At 45.5% G+C, this 12,204-nt stretch overlaps 1 protein-coding gene and 5 non-coding genes across 6 annotated transcripts; 2 read left to right on the top strand and 4 right to left on the bottom strand.

The window, feature by feature from the left end:
* Positions 1–772: 772 nt before the first annotated feature.
* Trnad-guc lies at positions 773–844 on the bottom strand. Its single transcript has one exon. It is a non-coding gene; the product is annotated as a tRNA-Asp (tRNA).
* A 1,159-nt stretch (positions 845–2,003) lies between these two features.
* Positions 2,004–2,076, bottom strand: Trnak-uuu. The gene has a single exon. It is a non-coding gene; the product is annotated as a tRNA-Lys (tRNA).
* Positions 2,077–3,104: 1,028 nt separating this feature from the next.
* Trnak-uuu lies at positions 3,105–3,177 on the bottom strand. Its single transcript has one exon. It is a non-coding gene; the product is annotated as a tRNA-Lys (tRNA).
* An 827-nt stretch (positions 3,178–4,004) lies between these two features.
* Trnak-uuu lies at positions 4,005–4,077 on the bottom strand. The gene has a single exon. It is a non-coding gene; the product is annotated as a tRNA-Lys (tRNA).
* A 3,356-nt stretch (positions 4,078–7,433) lies between these two features.
* On the top strand, positions 7,434–8,328 carry LOC101613778 (methylthioribulose-1-phosphate dehydratase-like). The gene has a single exon (XM_045132201.1). The coding sequence runs from the start codon at positions 7,434–7,436 to the stop codon at positions 8,160–8,162; it is 729 nt and encodes a 242-aa protein (XP_044988136.1). The 3' UTR covers positions 8,163–8,328.
* Positions 8,329–11,911: 3,583 nt separating this feature from the next.
* Positions 11,912–12,005, top strand: Trnai-uau. Its single transcript has 2 exons — positions 11,912–11,949; positions 11,970–12,005. It is a non-coding gene; the product is annotated as a tRNA-Ile (tRNA).
* Positions 12,006–12,204: the final 199 nt, after the last annotated feature.

The following is a 12,204-nucleotide window of genomic DNA, read 5'->3' as shown; positions in this document are numbered from 1 at the left end:
AGTCTTCAGTCATCCATCCCATGAGGTAGAAAAAGACAGGAAAAAAAAAAAAAAAAGACCCAAGGATGATTAGAAAGTGTGACAGTTTTTAAAAACGTTGGCAGCCGGTTGTGGTGGCGCACGCCTTTAATCCCTCGAGAGGCAGAGGGAACAGGATCACTGTGATTACAGCGTCACCTTGTGACTACATAGTGAATTCCAGGTCAGTTAGGATGAGACCCTACTTTGAAAGCACCCCAAGCCAAAAAAAAACAGTAAATTGTGGGTGGGGTGTTGCTCAGTGGTAGAACTCTTGCCTAGCTTTCATGAAAGTCTAGGTTTGGTCCCTAGCACCTCGAAACAAAGTAAAATAAAATAGGGCTGGAGAAATGATTTAGCAGTTAAGTCATTTGCCTGTGTAGACAAAGGACTCAGGCTCAATTCCCTAGGAGCCTCTGTCTAGCTCTCTCAAATAAAAGAAAATGAAAATCAAAAAATATTTAAGAAACAATTAAAAAAATTCATAGTTAATTTCCAGTAGAAAAGATCACCAAGACATCACATTTTAGTGTCCTGTTGACAGTTAACCATTAACTTCTCCAAGAATCTTAGATTCAAAAAGGTGTGTGTCACCCAGTTTCTGAGTATTGAGGTGCACAGGGACAGTTTTACAAACCAGAGAGCCAGGTGGGACTTAAACCATCCTTCAAGAAGAACTCATTTCTATGACCTCCAGGGAGATGGTTGATCTTACACCCAAAGGCAGATGTAAAATAACAGACACATCTATTGACTCCCCGTCGGGGAATCGAACCCCGGTCTCCCGCGTGACAGGCGGGGATACTCACCACTATACTAACGAGGAGATAGTGGATCTTAACTTAGAAAAAAAGCCTAACAAAGGTGTACCTACATGTTTTTCTTCTCATCTTTTTTTTTTCCTCCCCTACTGGTATCTGTCACACAGAGGAGATGTATCTAAGGCCCATCATGGGTAGTAGATAACTTGTTTTCCTCTTCAAGTGCGTAACATTGGTCAAATCCAGCTGGAAGCCAAGTGACAAGGGGATTCGGAGCATCCAGTTTACACAGCCCAGCATCTGCCAAATACAGCCCCAAGCGGCGTGAAAGATGGGTGAATCTAGGCTCGAGCAATGAAAGTGAAGCCAGCCCCCTTTTCTATTATTTCTCAGATCTCAGTATGACATCAACATTAACATCCAAAAAGTGAATGCTCCCTAGTCATAAAGATGAGTCCAGCCGGGCGTAGAGGCACACGCCTTTATTCCCAGCCATATATATGTATATATATGGGATTAATCCCAGCCATATATATTGCATATTTATATTCCAGTAGGATCCTAGTCTAGCTCAGGCAACCTCCTATCTCTGCCTCCCAAATGCCCAGCAAGGTTGGACTCTTAGTACCCCCCCCCCAGCTCTGCCCCAATTCTGCTGAGGGTGTATTCATTCTGGCGATAAAGAGTCCTCAATCGGCCTATTCCCACTCATCCTGAGGCTCTTAGAATCTCCCCTACCCCTTTTAGGAGCCTTGATGGACAAAATAGGGATCTAAACCGGGTGTGGCGGCGCACGCCTTTAATCCCAGCACTCAAGAGGCAGAAGTAGGAGGATCATGGTGAGTGTGAGGCCACCCTGAGACTACATAGTGAATTCCAGGTTAGCCTGGGCTAAATAGAGACCCTATCTTGAAAAACAAACAAACAAACAGAAAAAAATGGGGATCTGATTTAATATTGCTTTCTCTGTAGCCTCTGGAATTTTGTTTTGAGTAACCAGGGTGAGATACTCTTCTCGCTCCCTCTTTTTTTTTTTTTTTTTTCTTGTTTGTTTCTTCAAAGTAGGATCTTGCTCAAATTCAAGCTGACCTGGAATTCACTATGTAGTCTCAAATTGAAGCAATCCTCCTACCTTTACCTCCCAAATGCTGGGATTAAAGGTGAGTGCCACCAGGCCCAGCTCCCTTCTCTTCAAGTATAAGTTTCTAGTATAAAACAAACCTCTGCCTGAACAGGGACTTGAACCCTGGACCCTCAGATTAAAAGTCTGATGCTCTACCGACTGAGCTACCCAGGCCCCATGCTGAGTTACCTACATCAGTCTCTAAAATGACTAATCTAAGAACTAAAGGTGCCGAACCCTAATTTAAAAATTGTTGGGGTTCACACCTTTAATCCTAGCACTTGGGAGGTAGAGGTAAAAGGATCACTGTGAGTTTGAGGTCAGCCTGAGACTACGTAGTGAATTCCAGGTCCTGAGCTACAAAGAGACCCTACCTTGAAAACCCAAAAATAAATAAATAAAATAAAAATAAAAATTGGCCTGGCGTGGTGGCACACGTCTTTAATCCCAGCACTCAGGAGGCAGAGATATGAGTTTGAGGCCACCCTGAGAGTACACAGTGAATTCCAGGTCAGCCTAAACTAGAGTGAGACCCTGAGACCCTATCTAGAAAAATAAAAAATAAAATAAAATAAAATGTCTTTTTAAAAAATATTTATTTATTTATTTAATTTTTATTAACATTTTCCATGATTATAAAAAAAATCCCATGGTAATACCCTCCCTCCCCATTTTCTTTTCTTTCTTTTCCTTTCCTTTCTTTTTTTCCTTCCTTCCTTCCTCCCTCCCTCCCTCTCTCTCTCTCTCTCTCTCTCTCTCTCTCTCTCTCTCTCTTTCTTTCTTTGAGGTAGGGTCTCACTCTAACCCAGGCTGGCCTAGAATTTACTCTGTAGTTCCAGACTGCCCTCAAACTCACAGCGATCTTCCTTACCTCTGCCTCCCGAGTGCTGGGATTAAAGGCCTGGGCCATCATGCATGATTGAATGTTTTGCAAACATCATTTTTGTTTAATCAGCCAGATACAAATTTTCAGTGTCTGAAAAGAGCTGGTGTGAATCAAATTAGAAAGGCAAAGTACATATTTTGCCCAAGGAATAACAAATTTATCAAAGAAATGTTAAACTGAGTTTGTTCCATCGGAGTAGACTAATCTGCCTTTTCATTGTCTTTGGAAGGATTTCCTGTTCATCAAGGGCAAGGAGCTGCTATGATTTCTTTTTTCCTTTTCAAGGTGGTTACTTATGAATAAAAATATTAGTTTTCGCCTGAACAGGGACTTGAACCCTGGACCCTCAGATTAAAAGTCTGATGCTCTACCGACTGAGCTATCCAGGCTCTGCAGAGGCTCTTTACTTAAGTCTCTAAAATGATGGAGGGTGGTCCATGAGCCCCAATTCTGACATTGTTGGAATGGTTGGCGTGGCTCCAAGAGTTCTGGCCTCATGTCTTGGGACTCAGCTCTACAATTGACTTTTACTATAATAACAATTTAATACCCAAACTGTGCACTCCTTACAGAGTTAGAGTGTTGCAGAAGGAGTGACCAGGGAGGAACAGGGTGAAATCCCTTAGGGGTGAGAAAAGAAACTGGAGACCCGGGGAGCCCGGAGTGGGAGAAAGAAATGTGGGGGCGGTGGCAGAGGCCCCAGGAAGGCTCTGCAAACCTTCATCACAGTCAAGGAGAGACAGAGACCCTCCACTCACAAAACACGCGGTGTTGCGTGAGATAGTCACCCGACAGGATACAACTGACAGGCAAACAAAAGCAATGCACAGATAGAAAACAGCTGAGGCCAGTATGAACTATAGAGTGAGGACTTGTCAACAAAAAAAAAATTCAAAAAACACAGCAACATGTTTGAATGTTTTTTCACCAGTGGCTCTTTTTTTTTTTTTTTTTAGTCAACATTGGGCAAATTTTCAATGTCTGAAAAGAGCTGGTCTAAATCATAATGACTTCAGAAGTGTTTTACCCAACAAATAACGAATCATCAAGGAAATGTAACAAAGGTGTACATGCCTATGAATTAACTTTTTAATTTAATAACATGCTTTTTACCTTAGGAAGGTCAAGGAAGTACTTACTTCTGGTTAATTATTGATAGCATTAATTAGATGCTGTGAAATTTTCCTCCAATTTGGATTCTAAAACTAGAGAATTCCGCCTGAACAGGGACTTGAACCCTGGACCCTCAGATTAAAAGTCTGATGCTCTACCGACTGAGCTACCCAGGCTCCATGGAAAAATTTCTACTCTGTAAAATGGCTAGTCTAACATCCAAAGGAGTTGGTGAACCCAAATTTGAAAATTGTTGCATTGTTTCCCAGTATTGGGATAATGGCCAATTTCATCAATATATCAATATATCAACAAAGCTGAGACAAGATTGTAGAGTTTGAGGACAACCTGGGTGGTGGTAGGGGCACTGTCTCAATCCAATCCAGTGAATGAACAAAACAAACGAAAAGAAGTCCTGGTGCCGGGTGTGGTGGTACACGCCTTTAATCCCAGCACTTGGGAGGCAGAGGTAGGAGCGTAGTGAGTTCGAGGTCACCCTGAGACTACAGAGTGAATTTCCCGTCAGACCTTGCCTCAAAAAAAAAAAAAAAAAAAAAAAAAAAAAGCTCTACTCCCGTAAGGACAGCCTGGCACTGTAAAGAGATGCATTGGCCTAGGGTTGGGGTTTTGTGGTCCTCAGTAAAACTCAGTGAAAATGTCCTTATTCCCACTGCATACCCCCAGTACTGGAATTAAAGGCATATGCCACCACACCTGGCTAACGTTCAATTGATCTCAGAAAAATGGATAGAATCCTGATTTCGCACAAGTCTGACCTCATGTCTCTGCACCTGTCACTAATATCTAGTGCATGGAGAAAGGGACAATTTTTTTAAATTTTTATTAACATTTTCCATGATTATAAAATATATCCCATGGTAATTCCCTCCCTCCCCACCCCCACACTTTCCCATTTGAAATTCCATTCTCCATCATATTACCTCCCCATTACAATCATTGTAATTACATATATACAATATCAACCTATTAAGTATCCTCCTCTCTTCCTTTCTCTACCCTTTATGTCTCCTTTTTAACTTACTGGCCTCTGCTACTAAGTATTTTCATTCTGACTCAGAAGCCCAGTCATCTGTAGCTAGGATCCACATATGAGAGAGAACATGTGGCGCTTGGCTTTCTGGGTCTGGGTTACCTCACTTAGTATAATACTTTCCAGGTCCATCCATTTTTCTGCAAGTTTCATAACTTCATTTTTCTTTACCGCTGAGTAGAACTCCATTGTATAAATGTGCCACATCTTCATTATCCACTCATCTGTTGAGGGACATCTAGGCTGGTTCCATTTCCCAGCTATGATAAATTGAGCAGCAATAAACATGGTTGAGCACGTACTTCTAAGGAAATGAGATGAGTCCTTTGGATATATGCCTAGGAGTGCTATAGCTGGGTCATATGGTAGATCAATCTCTAGCTGTTTTAGGAACCTTCACACTGTTTTCCACAATGGCTGGACCAGATTGCATTCCCACCAGCAGTGCAGAAGGGTTCCTCTTTTTCCACATCCCCGCCAACATTTATGATCATTTGTTTTCATGATGGTGGCCAATCTGACAGGAGTGAGATGGAATCTCAATGTAGTTTTAATCTGCATTTCCCTGATGACTAGTGACGTAGAACATTTTTTTAGATGCTTATATGCCATTCATATTTCTTCCTTTGAGAACTCTCTATTTAGCTCCATAGCCCATTTTTTTGATTGGCTTGTTTGATTCTTTATTATTTAACTTTTTGAGTTCTTTGTATATCCTAGATATTAATCCTTTATCAGATATATAGCTGGCGAAGATTTTTTCCCATTCTGTAGGTTGCCTCTTTGCTTTTTTCACTGTGTCCTTTGCAATGCAAAATCTTTGTAATTTCATTAGGTCCCAGTGGTTAATCTGTGGTTTTATTGCCTGAGCAATTGGGGTTGTATTCAGAAAGTCTTTGCCAAGACCAATATGTTGAGGGGCTTTCCCTACTTTTTCCTCTAGCAGTTTCAGAGTTTCCGGTCTGATGTTAAGGTCTTTAATCCATTTGGACTTAATTCTTGTGCATGGCGAGAGAGAAGAATCTATTTTCATCCTTCTGCAGATATATATCCAGTTTTCAAAACACCATTTGCTGAAGAGGCTGTCTCTTCTCCAATGAGTATTTTTGGCATTTTTATCGAATATCAGGTGGCTATAGCTACTTGGGCTTACATCTGGGTCCTCTATTCTGTTCCACTGATCTACATGTCTGTTTTTGTGCCAGTACCATGCTGTTTTTGTTACTATGGCTCTGTAGTATAGGTTAAAATCAGGTATGGTGATACCACCAGCCTCTTTTTTGTTGCTCAGTATTATTTTAGATATTCGAGAAAGGGACAATTTTGTTGGGAAAATATTCAAAATGATATTGTGTTTCTGTATCCTAGCCTTAGGTATAATGCCCATATTATATTGTTAATGTCCCACGTGAGCATCATGAAGGGGAAGAGCCTCATTGGAACAGGGTCATGATGGCTAATGACACTGCTGTGACTCACAGACTTCTTCCTCAAGGATGTTGGCATGAAGGCCGCACTCCCGTCTATTCACTTTGAAGCCAGGTAAACATGGTGGTAGATAAGGCAGTCGAGGAGAGCCGTAGCTTTGCCTTCCTAGCTGTGCATCTCACAGTCCGGTGCCTTCATGGTCAGCCGTGCTGCAACCTGCCACTGAGTTGATCCAGCGATATCAGAAACTAAGCCACCTCAGGCCAGATGAGCCAACAAGAGTGGCATGCTTGCTATGGGGGAAACCAACTGTTCACTAATTGGACTAGAGGCCTGCTCCACAAGAGGGAATAGATGCCTGGTACTGAAAACCTATGATGGGGAAGTCATAAGTCCTAGGGGTGCAAAACCTGCTGCTGTCTGGCTAAATGCAGATATTGTGCTCACCAGACTGCCCCATAAGCACTTTCCTTAATGTTTATTACATATGTTAACACTACTCTCACCTTTGGTTAAAGAAGTTTCTCTTTTCAGATGGTGGTGACCTCTGGGATGACTCAAAAGGCAACATGGTGCTGAGAAGTGACAGAGGAGTGCTCAGCACTGAAATGTCTCTATCATTCCTTCCAAGACTCAGGGTCCATTGCGAAAGAGGTGGGAGAAAGAATGTAAGAGCCAAAGGAAGGGTAGGACTCCTTACAATGCACTTTTCCAGCCACAAAAAGGCCTGGATATTCATGACCTCACAATGCCTGGTACACAAAACCCTCATAGGAGGAAAAGATGGTGACATCAAAATAAAAGAGACTAATTGAGAGGAAGTGGGGATATGATGGAAAGCGGATTTGTGAAGGGGAAAGTGGGAGAGGGCAGAGAATTATCAAGGTTTATTGTCTATAATGATGGAAGTTTCCAATAAAAACGATTTTTTTTGTTTGTTTGTTTATAAGAAACTAAGGCAGGCCGCCTGATTGCACGTGTGTCCCGTCTGCCCGTTTTCGCAGACCCAGCGCTTTGGGGCGGCCGGAGCCACACGTCTCCCTAGTCTAGGCCATGTTTGGCTGCTACGCTTTGGAGGGTGACTGTGGCTCGCGGCGAGGCGGCGTGCAGGACAAGGACCATCCCAGATTCCTGATTCCACAACTTTGCGAACAGTTTTACCACTTGGGCTGGGTTACTGGGACTGGAGGAGGAATAAGCTTGAAGAATGGCAATGAGATCTACATTGCCCCTTCTGGAGTGCAAAAGGAACGGATTCAGCCAGAAGACTTGTTTGTCTGTGACATCAATGAGAAGGACTTAAGTGGGCCTCCAGCATCTAAGAAGCTGCAAAAGAGCCAGTGCACCCCGCTGTTCATGAATGCCTACACAATGAGAGGAGCAGGCGCAGTGATTCACACGCACTCGAAGGCTGCTGTCATGGCCACCCTTCTCTTTCCAGGACGGGAGTTTAAAATTACACACCAGGAGATGATCAAAGGAATAAGGAAATGTACCTCTGGAGGGTGTTATAGATATGATGACATGTTAGTGGTACCTATTATTGAGAACACCCCTGAGGAGAAAGACCTCAAAGAACGGATGGCTCGGGCAATGAATGAGTACCCAGATTCCTGTGCAGTATTGGTCAGGCGCCACGGAGTGTATGTGTGGGGAGAGACATGGGAGAAAGCCAAAAGTATGTGTGAGTGCTACGACTATTTGTTTGATATCGCTGTGTCAATGAAGAAAGTAGGACTCGATCCTGCACAGCACCCAGCTGGTGAAAACGGAATTGTGTGAACCAAATGGGGGTATAATTCTCTACAAAGATACAACTTCACTAGGATTTAAGTGGAACTTGACTGTTTTTAAATGAAATGAAAATTTCCACAGTGGCCTTAGTTTATCACTACCACAGATGGTCATACTTAATCTCTCCTGACATTAAATATATCCTGTATTCTTATAATTTTTTCCTTTTTTAATTTTTTTTTCTTTTCACAATTTTTATTAACATTTTCCATGATTATAAAAAATATCCCATGGTAATACCCTCCCTCCCCTCCCCCGCACTTTCCCCTTTGAAATTCCATTCTCCATCATATTACCTCCCCATCTCAATCATTGTACTTACATATATACAATACCAACCTATTAAGTACCCTCCTCCCTTCCTTTCTCTTCCCTTTATATCTCCTTTTTAACTTACTGGCCTCTGCTACTAAGTATTTTCCTTCTCACGCAGAAGCCCAATCATCTGTAGCTAGGATCCACATATGAGAGAGAACATGTGGCGCTTGGCTTTCTGGGCCTGGGTTACCTCACTTAGTATAATACTTTCCAGGTCCATCCATTTTTCTGCAAATTTCATAACTTCATTTTTCTTTACTGCTGAGTAGAACTCCATTATATAAATGTGCCACATCTTCATTATCCACTCATCAGTTGAGGGACATCTAGGCTGGTTCCATTTCCCAGCTATGATAAATTGAGCAGCAATAAACATGGTTGAGCACGTACTTCTAAGGAAATGAGATGGGTCCTTAGGAGATATGCCTAGGAGTGCTATAGCTGGGTCATATGGTAGATCAATCTTTAGCTGTTTTAGGAACCTCCACACTGATTTCCACAATGGCTGGACCAGATTGCATTCCCACCAGCAGTGTAGAAGGGTTCCTCTTTTTCCACACCCCCGCCAACATTTATGATCATTTGTTTTCATGATGGTAGCCAATCTGACAGGAGTGATATATTCTTGTAATTTTAAGTGATAAGGTATTAAGAAATAAGCCGGGCGTGGTGGCGCACGCCTTTAATCCCAGCACTCGGGAGGCAGAGGTAGGAGGATCGCTGTGAGTTCAAGGCCACCCTGAGACTCCATAGTGAATTCCAGGTCAGCCTGGGCTAGAGTGAGACCCTACCTCGAAAAACCAAAAAAAAAAAAAAAAAAAAAAAAAAGAAATAAAATATTTTACTCAAAAAAAAAAAAAAAAGAAACTAAGGCATCAGCTAGTTGAGCTTCCTACACATGTGACCTAACCCAGGGTCTGTGCCCTCACAGGACCCTGTCTTCATTACAATATCACTTGCTTTGTGGCTTTGACCTTCCCCCATTTGTGGCGGTCCAGGTCTGTCATTCTAGCACTCACGAGGTGAAGGTGGAACCAGAAACACCACAGCTTGTGACGCCTGTGGCCACAAAGGCCAGTGAGCAGAGACAGGAATGGGGTCTTTATGTGGGGCATGTTCAGAGAGCCAGCGACCTGAGAAGGCAGCAGACCCTCACCCTCAAAACTGCTGACGTCATACCACGGGCCCACAGCCCCTAGGGAGAGAAGGGGCGCACAGGCAGCTGGTCGTGCCAGAGCTCAGTCTTGGCCCTCTGGTCACTGCAATAAACAGCTCCATGATGCTGGGATGAGCATCCAACCAAACGGTTTTGGGGCAGGAAGGGATTTATTTCAAGCCTAAAGACCCACGGAAGTTCCACCGATCTCTGAAGCAGCTGGCTCCCTTTCACAGGCCAACCAGAGACGTGAAAGCCGCGAGCAGCCGCCAAACACCAAAATGCAGCAAGTAGGGTGGGCAGCACGCGGGACCCCGGAGCTCAGACCCGTCTGCAGGGCTTTGGGCTGGAATTCAGATCCTCCGCCCCAGTGACCCCCCTCCTGCCCCCACCACAGCAGGAGTCTGTGGGCTAGAGGCCACAGCTGCAGACCCAATTTCCACATAACACCCAAGAGTATGCCCTGTCACCGTCACCACCTGTCTGAGACAGGTGACACCTGCGTCTCCCTCGTGCTCACTCACCCCTCATCCTGCGGACATCTGGGCCCAGGTACTTCTTGGAACACTCAGGCTAGTGACCATCTGCTTGCTTCGCCCTTGTACTCCTCCAGGGCCCCGTGGGCTACAGAGTCAACTCAGACCAAGCAAGCTATTTGCAGTGGGTTACAGCTTAGCTCTTAATAACGTGTGTGTGTGTCTATAGGATGGAGTGCGGAAGCGCTCTATTCATCCTTCTATCCCCCATCCGAGGCAAGAGGACCAGGAGTTCAAGGTTCGCGAGTTCCACAACCGCCTGGCCTGTATTCGATTCTGTCTCAAAGAAATAAATAAACAAGCTGGCCAAAGTGGCTCATGCCTTTAATTCCCGCACCAGGGAGTCTGAAGTAGGAAAGGCTATTTGTGAGTTAGAGGCCAGCTACAGTGAGACTATGTCTCAACAACAATAAAGCCAAAAAGCCTAAATAATTAATTAAGTAAAATTAAAAAAAAAAAAAAAAAGAAATCCCCACCCGGAATGGTATCTAAACAGCAGTGCAGTAAATGCCCAGCAGGCAGTGACTCATTTTCTGATTTCTTCCTTGTGTCTACATGAAAAAACTTGGTCTGTTGCAGTCAGGGTTGCACTGCTGGCAGAAATCACCCGACCAAGAGCAGTTTGTGGGGGGAAAAATAGTTTATTTTATTTTGACTTTCAGACTCGAGGGGAAGGTCCATGATGGCAGGGGAAAACGAAGGCATGAGCAGAGGGTGGACATCACCTCCTGGCCAACATCAGGTGGACAACAGCAACAGGAGAGTGTGCCAAACGTTGGCAAGGGGACACTGGCTGTAATACCCATAAGCCCGCCTCCAACAATACACTGCCTCCAGGAGGCGTTAATTCCCAAATCTCCATCAGCTGGGAACCTAGCATTCAGAACACCTAAATTTATGGAGGACACCGGAAGCAAACCGCCACACTGGCTATTACTGTCCACTCTACTCCTTAGAGTCTAGTGGGCATGGTTAGGCAGGCTCTTCCTTTCCTAACAATTCTGCTGCAGGGCAGGAATTAGTCAAGAATAAACTAAGGAGTCCATTTGTCAGGTGTACATGCCCTGAACCACGACCATTTCCCCAGACTCACACAAGCAAACACATTGTGTGTGTTTGTTTGAAGCAAGGTCTCTCTCTAGCCCAGACCTGGAACTCGCTATGTAACTCAGGCTGGCGTGGAACCACCAGAGGCCGCCGAGTGCTGTGGTTTTACGGGCATGAGCATCCAAGCCAGGCTAACAACTTGGATAAAGGAAGCCGGGCACCTGTCCCAGAGGCCCACTGTCTGCCCTGAAGTCCAGGCCACGGGAGGGGCGGGAGTGCCCAGCAGCCGACCGAGCGCTGCCGGAGCAAGGAAGGTCACTACCCTGTCTGGCTTCCCTGCGTGAGTGGCCAGCAGGTCCCACGTGAGGTCGACCGGGTCAGGGAGGTTTGGGGACAAATCTGGGAGCGGATCTCCGCGCCTTCGGGAGGCGAGCGGAGGCGAGGGGCGCGCCCAGCTTCTCTGGGTGCGGGACCGGTCCGCAAGCATCCGGATGCGGCGCGCAGGAGGCGGTGCCTCGGCGGGGGAGCGGCCGGCCTTCCCCTTGCTGCCGGGGGTTGCGGGCGCCGGCGCGCAGGGCCCGGACCACGCGCGCGCTTTCCACGCACGAGACGGGCCCCCGGCCGCGCGCGCCCCCGCGGGCGCCTCTGTAGAGTGCGTACGGCCGGCGCAGGGAAAGCATGCTCCAGTGGCGCAATCGGTTAGCGCGCGGTACTTATACAACAGTATATGTGCGGGTGATGCCGAGGTTGTGAGTTCGAGCCTCACCTGGAGCATGTTTTCTTCCCTTTCCGCCTCCAGACATCGATGGGGCAATGCCTTTTCTCTCCCCATCCCCTTTAAAGGAAGTGTGGACGTGGTAATCTTTTCCGCGGGGAGAGCGCAGGCATTCCCTGGACGGAGAAGGGCTCGGGGGGAGTCTCAGACACCACAAACGGGGAGGCGAATCGGAGTCGTCAACCATGCTTGCAGACA

The sequence above is a fragment of the Jaculus jaculus genome, chromosome 13 (genome assembly GCF_020740685.1).
Source record: "Jaculus jaculus isolate mJacJac1 chromosome 13, mJacJac1.mat.Y.cur, whole genome shotgun sequence".
Classification (NCBI taxonomy): Eukaryota; Metazoa; Chordata; class Mammalia; order Rodentia; family Dipodidae; genus Jaculus; species Jaculus jaculus.
Note: the sequence above shows the minus strand (reverse complement) of the source record. Positions and strands in the feature narration are given on the sequence as shown.